Genomic DNA, 22,529 nt, shown 5'->3' with positions numbered 1-22,529 from the left:
ACAACCTGCTCGCACAGAGCGTGTGCTGGGGACTATTTTCAGGCGCTGCGTAATATCATTGCACCGCTGCACTCATGGTACGACAGCAAAGTTCCTTGATTATTACGCAGGAATGTGAGAATAGTTCCTAGTCATATCGGTCTAGAAAATCGCAACTTTTCCTTTTCCTTTGGTCTTAGTACACCATGTAACTAAACACATCACAACATGTGGGTGTTATTTTGTCATTTATTGAGCAGTAGGCTAGATGGAGCTGTTTACCTCCAGTCTTTGTGCTAAGCTAGGCTAGCAGTGGGTGCGTCAGACAGAGTTATAGTGTTCCTTTAATACTGTGTATGCATCAGTGAATTAATCCAGTGACTAAATTATGAACTTCACATTGTTTCTTAGTAGCATGAAACAAATCTGTTATTTAAATTGTGATTAAACTACAGAGAGCAATCAAAGAACACTCTCTTTATAATGTTCGGAGCTGTCAATCACACATCGCGAGTATATCTGCACACTTGCCCAAACTCCCGCTATAATGAAGTCGCTGTTATGCTGCACAACGAAGCTCTTACTGTATTCATATCGATGTCCTGTTTGCTGTTAGTTGTGGTCGAAGCATTTTGTGAGAGAAATAGGCTAGCGCTGCATTGACGAGATCACTACACGCTGTCTGTCTACTCAATGCTCAATGCTCATCACTGCAGCATTTCATGTGATGGGAAAAGATCTAAAAATAATGCTATAATCAACACTTTCATGATTCGTTAATCTCGACAGCTTTAAAGGTCCCATGGCATGGCATTTTTCTATTATTTTATAATGTTTCCTGAGGTGTACTTATATTGTTAGTATGACTTTTACATCATAAAATGTCATAATTTAGAAATAAAAGGCATTTTTTCTATACTGCTGTTTGCCCTGTGGCTGAATGCCCTGCTTCAAGAGGCGTGTCTGCTGTGAGACTTCAGTAAAAACGCCCTGCTATAAAGTTATTTATAGTAACTACTGAGTTGTGAGAGCGCTGTCAGTCAGCACGAGTTTATTGTGTTTGTATCTGAGAGTTCTGAATAAACACGAGTCCCAGTCACACCGAGTCCGTCTTCATCATTATTACCAACTTTGTAACACATGCAAAGTACCATTACAGCTGTCGAGATGAACGAGTTAAAAGTAAGTGTTGATAATAGCATTATTTTTAAAATAAATAAAATAAAAGCGTCAGTGACGCGCATTGAGTACACAGCGCAAACAAAGACACAACAGCAGTAATCGAATGTAATCCAGTTTATTGTGGGGCTAGCCCGGATACCCTCACGCTTACCCCCCGTCTGCTTAATCTCGCGCCGCGTTTGGTGCCTCCGCTGTGGGCCAGATGCAGTACTGGGGGTCGGGGATGTTGAAGGCCACCGGCCAGTGCAGCCCGAGCTTCGGCGTGTGTAAGGTTTATCTCTAAAGATGTTACTCTGCTGATGTTGAGCAGAAACGACTGTATGCACATTTTAGAACCGATAGACGCGACGATGACGTACAAAAACACTGACTCACAAGATAGAAAACACGAAAACACCGTTCTGTCTGGAGAGAGAGAGAGAAGCCGCATTGTGTGCACGAATAATAAATAATTAGCTACACATCAGAAATCACTGATCACAGATCAGAAGGAACTGAAAAAAGACTTCTGTTTTCATTTGTACATCCAAATACTGAGAAACTGCCAGCTTTCACTCGTTCACAAGCAATGATCTCTCGAGCGTTTGCATGGGCGTGCCAGATTCTCTGGGCGGAGGAAAGGGAGGTAACCGTTCCTGCTTGGACGTCAAACCAGGAGACTTCAGGATTGGCTCGTCTGGCCTGTCATTTTCTCAAAGGCAGAGAAAGACAGCCAGAACTCGGGTTTACACCGATCAACATTTCTAGCCACTTGGGGACAATATTCAGGCTAGGGGAACTCATATTAATGTTGAAAAACCTCATAAAATGAAAATTTCATGCCATGGGACCTTTAATCGTAACAAAAACGTAGTTTTGAGGGGTTCAAAGATGTCAGCCAATCACAACAGTGGGCGTTTACACTGAAATCTCACAGCAGACACGCCCCTTCAAACAGAGCATTCAGAGCCAGAGGGCTAAAATCGGGATAGAAAAATGCCTTTTATTTCTAAATTATGACATTTTATGATGTAAAAATCATACTAACAATATAAGTTAATTAAAAAATCCACATCACGGGACCTTTAAATTGGATCAGAAAGTCTTAAAATTCAAGATCATGCCATTAAATCAGGGCCCTTTGATTTCCGTGATGTAGAAAATGTGGACAAAATTGCAGAATCCATTCATGAAAACAGAATTTACTGTATAATGCAGAATGACACAGAATTTGTCAAATTTTAGATTTTAAAAGTAGGTCTGAACACTTAAAGGGACAGTTCACCCAAAAATGACAATCCTGTCATCATTTCCTTCATCATATAAAGCCATTGAGTCTCTTCAGAACATCTGGAATAATCCGCTTGATCCGTATGGATCAGTTTTACCATTTCTTTATGAACTTTCTGAAGCGTCAGTGGAAGTTGCTTAGACTGTCAACAGAGGGACAGAAATCTTGCCCATTTCATTAAAAATATCTTCATCTGTGTCCCGAAGATGAACGAAAGTCAGTCAAATTGAATCATTAAAGCAGAGTCCAGAAAAATTAAAACCAACAATAAAACAAAAATAAAATAGATTTCATAAGGCTGTACATTAAATCGCATACACTGCAAAAAATTATGCTCTTCCTCAGGATTTTTGTTTTCCAGCACAAATTCAAAACATCCTTGAATCAAGATACATTAATGACATGCAAAATGAAGAAATTAAGTCTGGTTTTCTGAGAAATTGAACAAAATTAAGTGAGCTTGTGCTTAAAACAAGAACCAATATCTGTCATTGGGTATGAAAATTACTAACATTTAAATTAAGTTGATTTTTTTTAACACATTGGCAGATATTTGCTCATTTTAATCATAAAATTACTTTCACCAGGTCACAAGATTTCCTATCTCAAAAAAACTATTTTTGTTTTTGAATCAAAAAACAAAATGTTTATGAATATCTGTTGTATTTTCAAACTGAAGTGTCACTACTCATTGTATGTAATACATTTACATTTAGAGAACATATTGACTTGTTGTTCCCTCCAATTTATTACTTTTTTTTTAAAAAAGAAGTACATCACCTTAAAGCATAAATTATGGTGTAATTGTGACGTTTCCTGACAGAACCTGCAGATTTTGTGCTATATCGTCACATTTTGCTCTATTTACCCTCATATTCTCTTTGGGGTCCGTTGATGTTTTCCCCATTAAAAAACATTGTTCCCTTTATCTCAGTGTCATGACATTATGTGACTTTTGTTACATTATCTGTCTAAACACACACACAAACTGGGTTTGATTCGGTTGTTCTGAAGGTATGTAAATAAAAACAAAGGTCACACTCATGGTCCACGGGGTCCAAATGGACCCCACATTCAAAAGGAAAAGTTTTCATTTTTCAATAAAATCAATAAATTCTACATAATCCTGGTACTACACCATAAATGCAATGTGGAACAAACATACTCTCACACACAGGCGTGGCTATTGATGCAACAGACAGCATTTTTATAAAATTTGGTGAATAAAACCAACAATAAATGCTAAATACAGATATGAAGGGGTGAGACATAGCACTGATACACACACACACACACACACACGAAGTCTTGTCTTTTAGTGGCAACCTATGTAGCATTTTTGCAATTGTATGCAACATTACAGCAAAAAAGATTTTAAATAAATTACAGACTTTGCCAAAACACTCATTCTAATGTATTTTATCATGTTTAAATGTGTATATTGTCACAAAATACCACAAAGCATTTGGCCACTTCCAGAGAAATGAATGGATGTGTACGTGCCTCTGCGGGACAGATATGCTCATTATATATTTTTTTCTATAGCTGCAAAGACTAATTTTTATCTCTAACCAGCAGATATCAGGATTCTGTCCCTAACACCCAGATCAATATTCAGAAATAACTCATATTTAGTTTAGATCATCAGTAACGTATTTTTTTTTTCTTGTAAAAATGTAAGATTTCATATGCAAGGTAATGGTGTAGTTGAGTAATTACGTGGCAAATATGTAAAAAAAAAAGTACCACACATCTCCCAAACACAGCATAAACATATAGTTGAGAAGTAAACATTTGTATTATTAAAATGTATATTTTTTCATACAATAGCTCTGTAAAAATCAATGTGTAAACTGGAAATGAGAGTTAAAGATTTTAAAAGTCAGTGTGACACTTTTTCTGACTATGGCACAAAATACACCGATCAGGCATAACATTATGACCAAATATTGTGTTGGTCGCCCTTTTGCTGCAAAAACAGCCCTGACCCGTCGAGGCATGGACTCCACAAGACACCTTTCTGCCAGAACCAGCATTAACTTCTTGAGCAATTTGAGCTACAGTAGCTCGTCTGTTTGATCGGACCACAGGGGACCAGCCGGTCCACCACTGTTCCTTCCTTGGAGCACTTTTGATAGATACGGACCACTGCAGACCGGGAACAAACCACAAGAGCTGCAGTTTTAGAGATGCTCTAACCCAGTTGTCTAGCCATTACAATTTGGCCCTGGTCCTGCTTCTAACACATCAACTGAGGACAAAATGTTCACTTGCTGCCTAATACATCCCACCAACTAACAGGTGTCGTAATGAAGAGACAATCAGTGTTATTTACCTGTCAGTGGCCATAATGTTATGCCTGATCGGTGTATGTTGACTATATGATCATCTACAGTAATATAGCCTTTGAGAGTTCATAATTAGCATATGAATCTTAATAAGATTTAGTGTATTTGAGCAGTTCAGTTCTGATTCTGTGCTAAACGTTCAGAAACACACACGCCACTCGCTCACGAAACGCTTTATTACACTCGCTCCAGTGTCACTCAACAATACACTTCAGAAAATGAATATATAATAACCCATATCAGACTCGAGAAGAGTGAAATCCAGTACTATGATATCGGCTGAATTCAAAATGAAGTAAATATATCCTAAAAATACCGATAGGTCCATTCAATGGTGACAAAATGAACGGATACTTTATTTTTTTTTAAACCACAGTAATATTGCATGATGCCCAAATGTAATAAAGTTATGTATACATGTCATCTGAACTAAGTGCAACAATTACTAATTAGTTTAATTTTTTTACACTTAACAGTACTTCTGAATGATACTTCACACACTACTTGAGTGCAGTTGAAAATGTGATTTTTTAGTTCCCATTTTTTTACATTCATCTTTGGGTTTAAAAAATCCGGCAAAATCCCAATGCAGGTCAGGAGAATATAGCAGCCTACAGATATGATACGGTGCTGTTATATAGTTTATACTGGTACAGATGTAGCATATGCTGAAACGCACCACTTGGGAAACGCTCTCAATACATGTTATTGGCCAGACGTTTTACCCAGTACCTAAGATAAGACGGAGGCGAGTCATGTGATCAATGGGACGCTGAGGTGCCGCTCTCGTCTCCAGCTCCAGACAGCTGCATGAAGAGTTCGCCGAGCTCATTGACCTCGTCTTCGAACGGCGGCAGCCCACGATGTTCTCGCTCCTCGATGAAGTCCCACAGACGCACTGAGTTCAGAAACTGAGAGAGAGAGCAATATTTCACATGTTAAAGATGAATGTTGATTATTTCCCCATATTTTCCATTGTTGCGGCTCCTCTCTTCCCAGTCCCTTAGTAATGCTCTGTTTAGTTCATGTCTCTATGAAGCCCCTCCTTCTGAAAAGCACAATGTGCTCTGATTGGTCGGCTGGCTGTGATTGGTGTTTGGGAAATGCCCCGTCCCTTACCATAACCGGCAGTTTCAACAAACTACTAACTAACTCAACCAGCCCCTTTATTCTACGTATGAATTATTTAATAATTTGGAGTGTGTGTGCAGTGTTTACCCGGACGTTCCCCTCTGCGCTGAGCTGTTTGCGGGGTTTGTCGGGTTCTGCTCGCGTCCCGTCAGCATATGCGTGCATGTAGAAACACTTTCCTCCAAACGGACACGTACCTCTTCCCTGGTCAAAGTATTTACAGGGTTTCTTACTGCAGGACACAAACAGACATACAGAAACAGAGTCAAGTAGATGCTAACATACACGTTCAAACCATAATGTCAGAGAAATCTATCTGCATTCTGCCAATACAGAAATGGACAGAGAGATGAAAAAAGCTTCAAACTCTTGGTTTGAGGTCAGATCAAAGGCTGTTACAGATGCCACTCCTAACATTCAACCTTTAACCTCATATTCTATTGATTTCTGCTTGGACTGTGCAGCTGCTCTTTAATGCTGCTCTTTAGTGATAAGACTGGGTCGCTCTCAGGAGCTCAGTGAATTCAAGCGTGGTACTGTGATAGGTTGCAATAGCTACAGACAAAGTTACAAACTTCGTGTGGCCTTGAGATTAGCTCAAGGACAGTGCGTAGAGAGCTTCATGGAATGGGTTTCCAGGGCCGAGCAGCTCATCCAAGCCTGGTGGTGTAAAGCACGCTGGACTCTAGAGGGGACGGCCCCTTCCTGTTCCAACATGACTGCACACCAGCGCAGTAAGCAAGGTCCATAAAGACGTGGAGGAACTTGACTGGCCTGACCTCAACTCGATAGAACACCTTTGGGATGAATTAGAGCGGAGACTGTGAGCAAGGCCTTCTCGTCCAACATCAGTGCCTGACCTCACAAATGCGCTTCTAGAAGAATGGTCAAAAATTCCCACATACACACTCCTAAAACCTTGTGGAAAGCCTTCCCAGAAGAGTTGAAGCTGTTATAGCTGCAAAGGGTGGGCCAACTCCTAGGGGTGTAACGGTACACAAAACTGACGGTTCGGTACGTACCTCGGTTTTGAAGTCACGGTTCGGTACGGGTTCAGGACAGCAGTTTTACAAAATTGCTTTTTATTTATTTTTATTAAACAGTGGTTAACCGAAGGAATATGTGTCTGCCCTTAAATGAATTAAATTATAACTAAAAGTTTATTGAATATATTGCTGTAAACTATATAGGGAGCCTTTACTTGCACATTAATATTAAAGGACAGGGCCCAAACTATTAGCCTAAATTCAGTTATTTATTTTTAGGTAAAATAATCAACACTCAAATAACATAATACGCAAACATGTAAACTTCACATAAGGCAGTTTTTGCAATAACTTCTAAATCTAATTATACATTTTTTTTTTTCCAATTCGTTGTTGAAATATAATCATTTATACACCGTGTCTGTCATTTTCATGACAGGTTTATTTATACATGAAATAATCCAGCCATCACTAACAGGTTCAGTAAATCTGAATATAATATATATATAGGCTAATATAGGTCATATATTTAGTGAAAGAGTTGATTTCTCTAGTGAATACAATTCTGTGGACACTGAATGACTTCTGAGGTAAATGTGATGCTGCTTACAAGGAGTTATATTGAGGTCTTTCCGCCGTTGAAACACTGATTGAGCGATTACACCACATATGATAAGTGACAGTAAGTTGTAATGTATCCTCAACATACCTTCAGATGTTCATTCATGTTTATTCTTTAGGAAGAGATGATTGATCGTGTTCACAGATGATCACGTTCACACGCGCGTTCCGTGGCCACTTGAAACTGATGCGCCTATACAATGATCAGTCAAGACTGTTTTCCAAGATGGCTCCTGTTTGTATACGCGTAATGTACTGTCTTTCTAAAGTACCTTCTCATTAAACTGTTTGTACACTTACAAAAAAGTTCTCAATGCTTCGGTTTGCATGTAGGGACCCTCATTATGCTACCGTGTTAGTGTGAGGCTATTTTGAGCCTTGTTAGTGGTATTAACTAGCGATTTAATTTTACTTATTCTATGCCCCATATACTAGCGTTATAAGCAAATCTGTTTTTAGAGATAAAACTCTTTACATTCGATTTTCATGAAAACACATCCCAGAGAACGATCTACTCGGTAACCATGTGTTAATTACCCCTAGGTTCATTTTTCACCGGAGTTGTCCTTAAAAAGAGCGTCAAAACGACATTTATCATTTAATTTCGTAAAAAAATGGACTGAATACTTAATATGTTCTTGTGGGAACTTGGATTGAAGTGTGTTCCGTGCTTAAAACAAGCCGACTGTTAACTGTTAAAGATTGCATTTGGAACCGTTCGGTACACGCGTGCACTGAACCGAAAGCCCTGTAACGAAACGGTTCGGTACGAATACGTTTACCGTTACACTCCTACCAACCCTACGGATTAAGAATGGGAGTCATTAAAGTTCATGTGCATGTAAAGGCAGACGTCCCAAAACTTTTATCAATATAGTGTATATAATCAAGAACATGTAATTCTGCTGCTATTTTTATTAGAATGCCGTTTTGTGTACCACTGCAAAAACCTGTTACCTGGTCACAAAATATAAATCCGTTTGAGTCGTACCTGACTCCAGATTTGAACTCCTCAATGAGGCGATTCTTCTCATCCTGGTCTTCCACCCAGTACATGCTGGGAATGACAAACTCCGACACCACCCGGCACTCGGGACAAGACCTGCACACAATCACAGGGCATTACTTCACACCACATGAGCGTCTGAGAAAGCATGGCTGAGATCACGGACTCACTCACTTTCGGATCTGGTTCTGGAACTGCTCGGCGCAGCGCCACTGGCGGATGCAGCTCAGGCAGTACGTGTGGCAGCAGCTGGACAGGATGCCGAAGCGCCGCTCGGACGGAGACGCCTTCTCGTACACCACATCCAGACAGATCTTGCACTGCTTGTCCTGACTCTGCTGCACCGCAAACGCCCTCTCCATGTCCACCTCAAAGGCCGCCATGCACATCTGGGACCGGACAGCATCATCACCATCATGTTACAGTCAACAGTCACATACTCTACCGCAACTTTTTCAACAACCAGGACGTTTTTCTCATTCACTTTTATGCAATGTTTTTTTATGTGTTGAACCAAATGCAACCAGTTCTGAGATAAATCACAACACTGCAAAGTTTTAAAATGTATACATTTATGGGAATTAACTACTTATCCCATAAAGCACTGCAAATGACATAATCCGCATTAAACAAAATTAAATGGACTTTTTGATTATGAGAAAGGTTTCTACATTATTACTAAAACAAAACACATTTCTACACACAAACATTATACATTATCATTTATACGTCAGTTAGTTCTGGTTCTTGACTCTGATTGGCTGAGAGGCTTATCTAGCCGTGTGATGTTCTACTAATATCCCACGGAAACCGTTTGCATCACTCCGCTTGTTTCTTCCGGATCTACACTGTCAGCATTTCTCACAGCAAGCGTCAATGGTGGAGGAGCAAACCCACTGTAATTTTACAAATACTGCTGTTATTGTGCCAAATGGAGTTTGTTAGGCAAGAATGTAGTTGTTTAGACCTCAATATGTGATTTATATATAAACATAGCACCTATTTTGAAAGTTTGTTTACACGTTTTTGCCGCTCATACTCGCCAAGAACAGAACACACAGGTCTGTTACGTCCCAGTTTTGATATATTATAGCAGTAAAATATTTTGTTCAGTTAGAGAACAGATTAACTACAATTAAAAATTGAACGTGCCGCGTGAGCCGAATGAGAGTCGCAGCACAAACTGCAGCAGGAGTCAAGTCTCATTCATCACGAGAGTGAGGAGCTGAATGACAAGATGACCGCGGAAGATTTGGGTTCAAAGCGAAATGTAAAAGCGCCTATTTAAGGGAGTTAGTCGTTGTACTGTTTTGTTGTTGGGGTTTTTCATTAAGAATAATAGGCTAATGAACCCACAAAGCAACCATGTTGTGAGCTTAATGGCAACAGGGGTGTGCTTAAAGGATACAAACACGTACCCATTAAGCACAGCCAGACTTTTTGCATTTAATGATGTATATCTTAATTTAAATGCTTTTGTCATTTAAAATAAAATTAAATATTATTGTGTGAGAGATTGATATTTTATTTTAACATAACTTAACATATACTCAAACGAGGTTGGGTTCCTATTCAACTGTCCATCCTATTAAAAAATGCTAGGCTATAAAATAATTGTAAAAAACAATTTTTTTAATAGTATTGTATTAGGCCAGATTTTATAGTGTAAACATAGGCAAGCGTGAATGAGAAACGTTTTGAGAGGAATGCCAGGTGTGCGCGGAAAAAAACACGAATTTTGAAATTTGGGATTCGAATATCGAACGAATATTCAAATATTCTGGTCCAGCCCTATTTCAGAGTAAATTGATTTGGCTAAAGGCAAAGTGAAGTAAACTGAAATCCTGTACTAACTAGAGAACTGCTTTTGTACTTTTGACTGAACTGTATATGTGTGTTTATTTCCTGTTGTACTAGTGTTAATTTCGTCAGCTATTTTTTTATTTAGTCTCAGTCTTACTCCTGTGTCAAAAGTGCTTTTTAGTTATCATATTTAGTCAACCTTGTCCTGTTTAGTCAAGTTTTAGTCAACTAAATGTCTGAGCATTTTAGTCCAGCTTTCATAAATTAAAACGTATTGATAATGCTGATTATTTTGCTCAAAATTTTAAATCACAACTATTGTTGTCTTTTGAAAAAAATATTTTTTACATTTCATCAGAATTGTTGCACTTTCACCTATAAGCACAAAGATAATGTCGACCCATACGCATGTTTTTTTTTTAGTTTTTTTTTACATATAGTTTAATGATTTATTATAGGCTATTTATCATATAGGAAAAATAAGAAATGTATTCAGCAAACACAATCGATCCATGTTTGGATTTATTACAGTTCATCACTGAGAAGGTTTGATGGGAGATTTAGTCGCACAAATAGCACAAGAGATAAACTGAATGACACTTTAATTTAAACAGAAAATCTCAAAAGGAGATGCTGAAATGCAGCTTACTTGTTTATTGTTTTTTTCTGATCATCAGCACGTGGGAGGGAGAGAGAGAGAGAGAGAGAGAGAGAGAGAGAGAGAGAGAGAGAGAGAGAGAGAGAGAGAGAGAGAGAGAGAGAGAGAAAGCATGCACGTAGAATATGTGGGTGATTTTGGTCAAGATTTAATTTAAACTACATTTTAGTCTCGTTGTTTTCCGACAACGGTTTTGCATGTTGATATAGTCACAGTTACCGTTTAAGAACGCTTGTGTCATCTCGGCTTCGTCTCGTCTTAGTCATGGAAAAAAGGTTGTTAACAAAAAAATTGTCGTCATATTTTCTGTAACGAAATTAACACTATATTGTACAAACTAAATCCTATTTGGTATTGAGAAAGGGTCCGTTAGTGATTGTGATTTCGACTTCAGTGTTAGTTACATTATTACACCATTAGATGGCAGCTTTATGAGTGAGTCAGTAGCAAAGACTTTCATATTGAAAGCGACTGAAACAAGGATGTAAACATGGATATTATTTTTACTTCAAACAACACCTTATAAAATGCAACTTGCAAAAGCATCGACTAGCACTGTCATGGGAAATCCCATTAAATGTTAAAAGGACAAAGATATCGCTTAGATATCGGACATTACTTATTGTGAATATAAGATTGACCTGAAGAATGAACGCTGTATCAGATGCAGGTAATGCACTCGTTTAGTCGATCTCTCTCATAATACTCTAATACTAACACTCAGTGTTCCTTCCTTACTAGTTCTTAAGTGACGTTTTAGAATTAGTAGCGGAGGCTTGGTAAGTAGTTCCGAACAAAAGAGGGTTTTTAAAGACACTGTTGTTTTTTATTTATTTTAATACTTGTGCCGTCAAACTGTTTTATCAACACAATATCACACTCGTAGCCGTGCGATATAGCTGTATATCAGCACACTCTATATATAGAGCAATATAACACGCCTACGAGTGTGATATTGGTCATATAGTACATTATATATATTTTTAAACATTATATATATGTTTACTTCAACTTTTGCACTCAATATGCAGCATTAAAAAAACTGAACAATGAATGAAAATCAGGAAACCAATAAAAGTGTGCGATCACCTTTTCATGCGCCGCTCTTTGCTCGGGGTCATGCGGGTGCAAAACCTGCAGCCGACATATTTCACACATATCGCCATGGATATATGGGCAGCTGTCGCCATAGTGACACTGGCCTGCCGCCATGTACGGGCAGAGCTGTGGTTGTGGGCCGGTGTCTGGATATGGGCCGGCGCTGGCCGAACTCTCCAGCCCGGAGCGGATGGCGTCCAGGTACGTGTGGGGTTTGCCATGAGCGCTGTCATCCCTGTAGTCCCAGCAGTCCTCAGCACTCTCGCTGCTGTACGGCCCCAGTGCTGCACATCCACATAAAACATCAATCCATCAGGGTCGTTATAATTAAAACATTCCTGTCAACTGAAATAAAGCTATAAATCAAATATAATTGTGACTCTGGCGCACAAAACCAGTCATAAGTCTCACGGATATATTTGTGGCAATAGCCAACAATACATTGTATGGGTCAAAATTATAAATTTTTCTTTTAAGTAAAGATATTAAGTAAAGATCATGTTCCATGAAGATATTTTGTAAATTTCCTACCGTAAATATATATTATTAGGAGTAATATTCATTGCTAACTGACTTCATTTGGACAACTTTAAAGGAGATTTTCTCAATATTTAGATTTTATTTTGCACCCTCAGATTCCAGATTTTCACATAGTTGTATCTCGGCCAAATATTGTCCTATCCTAACAAACCATACATCAATGGAAAGATTATTTATTCAGCTTTCAGGTGATGAATACATCTCCATGTCAAAAATTGTACTCTTATGACTGGTTTTGTGGCCCAGGGTCACAAATATTAGCTGAAAAACTACAACTAACTGGACATTAGAAATGGCAATAAACTGAAATAAGTTTACGTTGAAGTACTAAAATTATTAACAGGAAATAAATAAAAACGAAAATTGAAATAAAAGTAAATTAAACTTAAATATTTTTTTTTAAATAATAGTAATAAAATGACAAAATTAATGTAACAAATTATAACAAAGCTATTAATACAACTAAACAAAAACTAAAATACCACTGCCTCCAATAATATCAGATATTTAATTCTATAGCACTTCATAGGGATTGTTTCAAACCAGCTTCACAATAATCAACAAGAAAATACCAGTATTAATATTGGGTCAATCCGTCAACTCAACATATATATCAACTCTATATATATATATATTTATTTATTTATTTTTTTTTAATTTTTTTTTATCATTTTTATCTGGTGAAAGAAATACATAAATGAAGAACAAAATCCAAATGAATATTTATTGAGTAATCTACTATTTTGTAGAGGAGGGTCAAAATGACTGATTTGGAGCCAATTTTTACAGGGGTGTAAAATTACTTTAGAAATATGGCAGCATCATTATTTTATTTTCACACAGATTGGTAGGTCTATTAGTGAAATCTATTGACTTTATCAATCTTTGTTGCATATGCCAACGGTGACCATTCAAAAATGGGAAAGAGCACTTTTGTTATTTTCCCCAAGTTTGCATGCCTGTAACTCTAGAAGTATTAAAGATATCTTAATATCCTTTAATATTTTGGTTTTAAATAAACATTTCTTTTGATATCTTAATTTTTACGGTTCTAGATGGTTCAGGCCCAGAGATGCGGCTCCATGAGTAAATTGGTCAATTGTACACATTTTCAGTAGTCAAAAAAAAAAGTGGGTCTCTGCACACAGCTGATACTCTTTTTCTTTTAAATAGGGATATCTGAACAACAAATAATGTTGAAATATATATATTTTTTCTATCAACACAAATGCATAAAATATTCCAGACTGAGTGCCATAAATATTCCTTTTCCAAAGTTTGCATGCCTGCACTCAAGAAGTAATAAAGATATCTCAATATGATTTTAGATTCTTGTTCTCAATAAACTAAATGTTGTTCACTTTGCGCACAGCTGATACTTATTGCATTTAAAGGGGAATGTCTGAAGAATAAATAATGTTGAACGTTAGTAGTAGACCAACTAATAGTGTCCGAGATTTGGTTGATTTGACATGGAATGATCCTATTGCAAAAGGCATCAACTATGAAACAAATTGAATTTCAGCTGTAAAGCTGAATAATGTTGACAATAATGTCAATATTCAGATCAATTCAGTTCAATAACTGTGTGAATGTTGCAACAAACTATAAAGCAGAAGACAATTGTGTCTAATAATTCACAATTTCTTTAATTTCATGTTATATGCAGACAAGCATGTAGTGATGTAGTGCATCTTGGCTGGGAACCCAGCAGGTACCTTTGTCTCTCAGCACGAGTGGTTTTTTGCCAGCTTTGGCAGTGTTTGCTGGTGGAGCGGGTCCCGGCGCTGACGCGGCTCTGTTCGTGTGCTCGACTGCTGCGCCGCCACCTCCGCCACGGCCACATGGTTTGACATGATCATATCTATCACAGAACACAGCAAACACATGAAGTTTCAGCTCAACATACCCTACAGATCATGTTCTAAATGCCCATTTTTGAGTGGAAGTTTTTTGCCCATGTATTTTTAAATGCAAATGAGCTGCTGCCCCTCTCCCTATCCAGAAGAGGGCGGAGCCTGTACAGCTCATGTCTCGGATACTCTGCTAAAAACTAAAACATCTGTTTGGTTTAGATGATCATCTCTATGGGACTCATGCTCACGTGACAATACAGATCTTCATCATCATGAAAGTTTATGATCTGCATGTGTTTTAAAGCCATATCAATCTAAACTTCTGATATATGGTTTTCTGAGTGCACACACACGAAGCACGCGCACAGAAAGCTGGACGTCAGACGGAGCGTCCCGTGGGTATCAAACAAAGTTCTCTTTCACGTCTTATTGCACTTGAACTGTCAAACACACACAGGGTTATGTCAAAAACATAAACACAATCGGTTATGTCTGTGAACATAAAGAAATGGCATGTGTATATTAGATCTGTGTATTAAAGTGACAGCAGTGTAATATACAGTACCTACTGCTATATCGGCTGTTAATATGAATCAAACAACAGAAGAACGACAGAAAATCCCTCTCTCAACTGAATAACTTTAGTAGCTTTAAAAAGAATGCATTTCTTTCTTGAATGCTCATGGCAGACTGTGTACAGCTCACTCAGGGGCTGGGCTATGCTAATAGGGCCGAGTCTGTGCCAGTTGAGGGCGGGGCCTAATGTGACGTCAAAAATTGCAAATAGCTAGTTCTGAGATGCTGCTTATGATTTTTGGGGATTAAAAAAAGAAGAGTGTGTGGATTTTTACCATTATACTATATACTATTACAAATACTATTATGCAAAATTCACTTTTACATGGTGTTTGAACATAAATGTGTGTCGGGAGTGTGTGTACACAACCACCCTATAAAGAGGGTAGTTGTGTACACACACTGCCGACACAGTTATGTTCAAACACCATGCAAAAGTGAATCTTGCATAATAGTTTCCCTTTAAACCATGAAACAGTCTTTTCTTCCCGATTGTACCGTATATCTGAGTTAAACAGCTTCTCAAACAAGAACAAATGTAGGGTTGTGGTTTGCTATTGGTGGATCTCATGTGAGTGACAGGTTGCCTCGCCCTCGGGCCAGTAAACACGTCATCAGATGAGACAAATCGGTGAATCACTCATAAAAGATGCCTAGTTATCCAGCAAAACGCATGCAAAGAGGCCTATTTGAGTCACCTGCATCTGTCTCCATAGGCACAGACTCCTCTCTGGTAGTATTTACAGATGGTTGAAGGTTTGCTCGTGGTCAGATCATGAGAGAACAAGCACCTGCTGCCCTCCCGACACACACCATGCAGGAAATATCTGCAGAGAGACAGAAAACATCACCAAAACACGGAGAACTGAGTGGAGAATAAAGGCGCAGATGGCAGAGATCTGATGCGTCAGTCCAGATACACCATTTTCTCTCATGTCAAAGTCATGATGATATTATCAATGACCTTATTTTACACAGTGATGCTTTGATGGCTGTGTAGTGCGTTTCTCTTTACCTGCAGGTCACTTGTTTCGTTGACATGTTTTTATCCGGCTACGAATGGGATATTTTACTGTGAAATGTTACAGTGCAACCTGAAAATATCACCGGCTACATCACAGCGACGCTGATCAGTGCTTCCGATTCACTTCCGCGAGTCGGTTCTTTCGAACGGGTCCTTTCTCAGCCCGGTTTTTAGTTAAAATAAAGTTCCTATGTGGTTAAAAAAAATGGAAACGTTAGGGAGACGTTCTATGTTTGCTGGGAGTTCACAACCGATTATTTTACAACATGTAAATAAGCATGGAATCGTTTGAACTGACTCTATAGAAGGATTCGTTCACGAATTGCTATCGCTTTTCCGCTTTCACTACAAATACTGATTAGGAAAGGTGTGGGAAATGTAGCTCATAAATCGCGGCAGAACCGGATAAACTGACCTGGAAAAAGAATAAGTGACATTATTTAATTTTATAGGCTGATTTACCGGAGGATTTGGTTGTTTGCGCCCCCTGCTGGACCGGTTTTGAACACAATGACGTCACCTGTGGAACGAGAGAATACGAAACCGATCTGAGATCAGACTCAGAGCACGACAGGAACACTAATGGAGAAAGCGGTGATCAAATACAGACACTGTGCTAGAGACGTGTACAGTTTCTCTTCGGATGATGTCAGTGTCCGTCAGTGTCCAGTCTGTCATCAGACTCTAACGTTCGGACTTTTAGAAGCACCTGTCGCGATTCCCTGCCCGTTTACAAATGGACACAAAGTGTCTTGCGCGTTTCTCATAGGATCTGTTCACGGACCATCACATCTCGGGTGAGTTGACTATAATTATTCATATACATGTAATATTAAGTTCCAGTGGGCGGGGTACACATGAATATTCACGAGTCCCCATATTGTGGGCATGGCTTTGTAGGCTCTTCAAATCGCAACATGTTTAGTGGGTTACTTCAAAAAGACAACCAAGTTTCAATGTTCAGCATTAACTGTTGATAGCCTTGGTGATGGAGGCTGAGAAACACTGGCTATATACAAAATAATCAAGAAATTAAAAATGACACTGAATACTCACCATAGCTTATACACATTTTATTTTATGCCACAAATGTATTTAAAGGGGACATATAATGCCCCTTTTCACAAGTTGTAATATAAATCTCTGGTGTCCCCAGAATGTGTGTGTGAAGTTACACTTTTACATTTACATTTATTTTTATGCATTTGGCTGACGCTTTTATCCAAAGTGACTTACATTGCATTCAACATTTATATTTTGTCAGTTCTTGCTTTCCCTCGGAATCGAACCCAGATCATTTATTATGGCTTGTCAAATGTGCCTTTATTTGGGTGTGAACAAAAACACGTTGTTTTGTGTGTGTCCCTTTAAATGCAAATGAGCTGCTGCTCCCTGCCCCCTTTCAAGAAGAGGGCGGAGCCTTTACATCAGCTTTGGATACACTAGTCTCAGCCTCATGCTGCATTCACACCAACGCGAATAGAGCGTCTACAAGCGGTTGGTCCACAGCGAATTGGACGCGCGTATAAATCGAGCGTACTCTGCCTCTTTTCATTTTCATTAAAAATATATATTAAACATTAATAGCCACACAAATGTGGTCCAGTCAACGCACTACATTATCTTCACTGCATGTATATTTAAATATCCTTAAAAAATAAGTTTTTTTTTTTTTAAATAGACGCTCTCTTTATGAATAAACCACAGATTTGAGCTTTAAACAACTACATTCTCACCTGAAAAGTCTTAAAACTACCTTTTGTGACACAATAGTAGTGTATTTAAATTATGCAGGGTTTCTCATCACGTTACTTTACCACGTGACAGCAGCAAGCAGGCTCCTGATTGGTTAACGCGGCGCAAATTGACGGCAAAGTTCACATTTTTCAACTCGGGAGTCAGACAGCTGAGATTGACGGCTTCTCTGAGTGAAGTTGTCACTGAGGCACTAACAGACTTTTTTCTGGATTTTTGGGAGGAGATTGGAGCTTTAGCTTTCATTTCTACATTTCCATAACTGTTTATTTCACACCATCATAATGAATTGTTCTGCATCTGTGAGAGTGTGGGCGGGCTTTTGATAATCGCGTCTCTACTTCCTGCTCTCTACTGCGCATCTCCGGTCCCGAGATCGCTACTGCGCAGACTCGGCCCCAAGATGTCAGCTCCGTGTGCGGCCCTACGAAAGCTTCAACTCTGGTCAGCGGAAGTCAATGAAGTCATGTCGTCCATATTTTTTTTTACGGTCTATGGTTATTGCAGTGACATCGACTTAACATTTCCACTCCCCTAAACATGACATGGAACAAAACGAACTGTGATTGTCAGTTAAACGTCCTCTTGGTCCTTGACCATTGAAAGCTGCGATGTAGTCCAGACCTTCTGCCGTCAGTCTGAAGCTCTGGCTACACGAGACTACAGATACTCCGTCAACAACAAAACAGGCAAATCTCACTCAGGCAAAATGTCAGAATAAGCAGTGGTGGAGCAGCCGTACATGTTTGAACCGGGGTCAACACAGATGAGAGACTCAAGAAGAGATTGACACTTTTACTCTGAATGGTTAGTGGATCGTTCATGTAACGTCCGTCAACTGACAATGGATAATAGATGTGCGTTTATGAATTACACAGACGGTGAGCGTTTTCAGGATAAAACTAACGACACCGCTCTAGTCTCTGTGAATAGTCAGAGACGATGCTAACTTTAGCCATATAGGCCGTACAGCATTCTAGAAAGATCATTTAGAAAGGACATATGCAAACATTATATGAAGTGCCATCCTCACTTTTTCTGGATATGCTCTTCTCAAATCCAGCGTTACTGACCCTTGTTGGTGAAACAGTCGTGCATAAAATGATTTGCTCAAATATATAAAATTTTACCGTAATTCTTCAGCACATTTCCTTCATAAATTAACTTTGTTCGTTTTTATTTTTAGCGCACACATTGTAATACTCGAGCGCTGATACAGCGAGTAAACAGAAATGGCGTCTCTGTGCTTTTCACTCAGGGGTGTGTCTATGCTCAAAGGGCCAATCATCAACAGTCATGGGCGGGGCTTCCCTACTCTTACATAGGAGTAGAGGGAAATATGAGACAGTGCGTTATGAGAGATTGATAATGATTGATGGAGATTATAACAAAGTATTTGATGGATTTTACCATTACAGGCTGGTAGTGTACATACACTGTGGACACACATTTGTGTTCAAACACCTTATAAAAGTGAATTTTGCATAATATCTGACTGGAGTGGAGTATTGATGCAAAAAATTCAGGATTGATCACAGTAATAATTTACATTTTACTATATATTCACATTGTAATATTTCACAATTTTTACTGTATTTTGATAAAATAAATGCAGCCTTGGTGAGCAGAAAAGACTCAGAAACATTACAAATGTTTGAATTATAAGCTATTGTGACTTCATCATTTTATTATTTTTTTCTCTAGAGAATGGAATGACACTGAGATACACGTGGGGCTTTCAAATTCAGAAGGTACAGTATTGCCCACCTGTGAATATTATGATATTTCTTTGTTTTTGCGTGTCCTTTGAGTGTCTCTCCCCCTGCAGGTCTGGTCTATAACTACACCCTGTCAGGGGTCCGGAGAGACGCTCACGGCTGGGAACGGTGTGTCTGCGTCCCGCTTGCCCCTCCAGGAAGACGGGACCTCTGGGAATCATGGGACATCAAGCTGGAGCAGTTCTCCATCCTTCCAGAATGGGCGTCAGAGCGGTACAGCATTAGACAGAATGAAAATTCACACAAAAGTCACAAAATCTGTCAGGATTACCCCCCAAAAATATTGAGATGTTTGTTCCCGGCAGGTTTGCTGAGGAGCGAGCGTTTGGATCCTGCTGTTACGGCTTCGCTCTGACCTTCATAAACCACATGCGCTGGCTGGATGGGAAAGCATCTCTGAGCAGAGATGAGTTCACTGGACGCCATGTTTTACCCAGAATGAAGACAGTGTCCCAATACATCAACATCTATCATGCAATATTACAACATGGATTTTACATAGCGAATACACCGGATGACACGTGATACACATTTCTTCATAAAACGCTATGGAAGTTAATATACTGTATATATTAGTCCCAACGGTTAGTTACTGTATGTATTGGGACACTATGTAAATGCAGCACTGTATTAAAACCACACTCTTCAAAAAAAGGGTCCTCTAGGGATCTTGACTCAATTTTAATTGCCAAAAAGGATCTATACACTCATAAAAATAAAGGTTCCAAAAGAGGGTTTTCGCAGTGATGCCATAAAAGGACCATTTGAACCTTTCAGAACCTTTCAGTGATCAGTTCTCAAAAGAACCATTATTTTCTTAGTGTGATGATTATTAAAGAGCACCTATCATGGCATTTAAAATGTTCCAAATATTGTTTTAGAAGTCCCCAACAACAGTTTTGCATGCATGCAATGACAAAAAAGACTTTAGTTTTCTTATAATATGCATTTATTTTTACCTGTTTTGACAGCGATTCTCAAATGATTCCTTTAGTGATTCACTTTTCAAAACCCCGCCTTTACGTGACGCTAATCTGCGGTGATTGGTCAGATGACCCAGTCAGTTGTGATTGGTATAGTCTGTGCAGATATTTTCGGAAACGGAACGCCCATCAAAGTCTTATAATGACAGTAATTTGTTAATATGTGTCAGGAGTTATGAATATGAAAACCGCGTCGGTACTGTTTGATTGTAATATGAGCCTCAGCTGATCTCATTCATAAAAAAACTCCTCTATTCTCCTCACGAAGACTCGCGACAAATCAACATCCCTCAGGGCTTTTAGTTCAAAAGTGTGCAGATGAGGAGACATATTGATAGATTCTCATATGTCTGTGTCAAATTTCTAAACAGAGGAGTATTTTTTATTCAATACTTCCTCAAAATGGGCAGAAATAGCCTAATCATGAGCGATTGAGTCTCTTATGTGTTGTTTTCAATTCATACTGGCAGCCGGAGGGCGCTCTGTGCACATGTAGTCCATGTATGGTACAGATAGACGAAGAAGATACCATGTGCCATAATAAAAGTCCATAATAAAAGCTTCCTGAGATCGCGAAACATACATTTGACGACTAATAATAAACACTCAATCGCGACGATGTATGGTTTGTCTTCAAGCCACTTAGTCTTCAAATGCTCATCCTTGGGCAGATGAAAGAAGTTTGCTTTTGAGTCGCACTTCAGAACACAGCGTCTCGTGGCCATGATGTTTTCTAGTTTTCACTGGCGTCTTGGAGCGCAATAAGTGGGCGTATCGTATTCAAATAACTTGACAAGTTGACGTCATCTAGTCAGAGAAAAAGCTTTGGTCTTCTAACGATTCTTAAAAATGACTCCGAGTTGACTCTTACTTTTGAAAGAAAATAACTATATATACGGTGCACTGTCATATTTCAAGCTATCACAGGATGTTTTTGTTCACTTAGATCTATGTTACACACTACATGAAAGGTAAATTTCAAAATTCCATGATAGGTGCTCTTTAAAATTATCTAAAGAACCTTTTGTGCAATGGAGAAATTCCACAGATGTTAAAAGTTCTTCATGAAACATCAATGCTAATAAAGAAGCTTTATTTTAAGAGTGATGGGGAATGTCTTAAATGATTGCATAATGCTTTTATGTTTCAAGGTGCACCATGTAACTTTTTTGTTCAAAATTAGCTATTTAAATTAGTCAATACACCATCAATGCTTCTTCCAAAACATGTTTTTGTGGCAGGGGATAGTGATTGGCAGAGGTTAGTTAGAGGCAGGGGTTAGTTAGTGGCAGAGGTTAGTTAGTGACACAGAGGTTAGTTAGTGGCAGAGGTTAGTTAGTGGCAGAGGTTAGTTATTGAAAGAGGTTAGTTAGAGGCAGGGTTAGTGGCAAAGATTAGTTAGTGGCAGAGGTTAATTCATGGCAGGGGCTAGTTAGTGGCAGATGTTAGTTAGTGGCAGGGGTTAGTGAGTGACAGGTTAGTTAGTGGCAGGGGTTAGTTAGTGGCAGAGGTTAGTTAGTGACACAGAGGTTAGTTAGTGGTAGAGGTTAGTTATTGAAAGAGATTAGTTAGTGGCAGAGGTTAGTTAGTGGCAGGGGTTATTTAGTGGCAAGGGTTATTTAGTGGCAGAGGTTAGTTAGTGACAGAGGTTAGTTAGTGGCAGAGGTTAATTAATGACAGGTTAGTTAGTGGCAGGGGTTAGATAGTGACAGATGTTAGTTAGTGGCAGAGGTTAGTTAGTGGCAGGGGTTATTTAGTGGCAGAGGTTAGTTAGTGACAGAGGTTAGTTAGTGGCAGGGGTTAGTTAGTGGCAGGGGTTATTTAGTGGTAGAGGTTAGTTAGTGGCAGAAGTTAGTTAGTGGCAGGGGTTAATTAATGACGGGTTAGTTAGTGGCAGGGGTTAGTTAGTGACAGATGTTAGTTAGTGACAGATGT

The 22,529-nt window shown here is 38.9% G+C and overlaps 2 protein-coding genes across 3 annotated transcripts; one reads left to right on the top strand and one right to left on the bottom strand.

Annotated features, from left to right (window-relative positions):
• Positions 1-4,937: 4,937 nt before the first annotated feature.
• On the bottom strand, positions 4,938-16,715 carry mkrn2 (makorin, ring finger protein, 2). The gene is made up of 8 exons (XM_079844415.1): positions 16,070-16,715; positions 15,753-15,881; positions 14,341-14,486; positions 12,074-12,366; positions 8,698-8,912; positions 8,509-8,619; positions 5,998-6,142; positions 4,938-5,690 (listed from the first exon to the last, which is right to left on the bottom strand). Exons 1-8 carry the CDS (start codon positions 16,093-16,095, stop codon positions 5,541-5,543), a joined length of 1,215 nt encoding a protein of 404 aa, XP_079700541.1. The 5' UTR covers positions 16,096-16,715; the 3' UTR covers positions 4,938-5,540.
• On the top strand, positions 16,576-21,700 carry mkrn2os.1 (MKRN2 opposite strand, tandem duplicate 1). 2 transcript variants are annotated; one of them, XR_013818565.1, is made up of 5 exons: positions 16,576-16,875; positions 19,538-19,584; positions 19,662-19,824; positions 19,917-20,433; positions 21,590-21,700. XR_013818565.1 is itself a non-coding variant. In XM_079844416.1 (4 exons), the coding sequence occupies exons 1-4, from the start codon at positions 16,661-16,663 to the stop codon at positions 20,134-20,136; spliced, it is 645 nt and encodes a 214-aa protein (XP_079700542.1). In that variant the 5' UTR covers positions 16,576-16,660; the 3' UTR covers positions 20,137-21,699. The 2 variants fall into 2 exon arrangements, 1 of the variants encoding a protein (XP_079700542.1); XM_079844416.1 differs by having other exon boundaries at positions 19,917-21,699.
• Positions 21,701-22,529: the final 829 nt, after the last annotated feature.

The sequence above is a fragment of the Gobio gobio genome (genome assembly GCF_949357685.1).
Source record: "Gobio gobio genome assembly, chromosome: 19".
In the NCBI taxonomy this organism is placed as follows: Eukaryota; Metazoa; Chordata; class Actinopteri; order Cypriniformes; family Gobionidae; genus Gobio; species Gobio gobio.
This window is presented reverse-complemented; position numbering and strand designations above follow the sequence as displayed.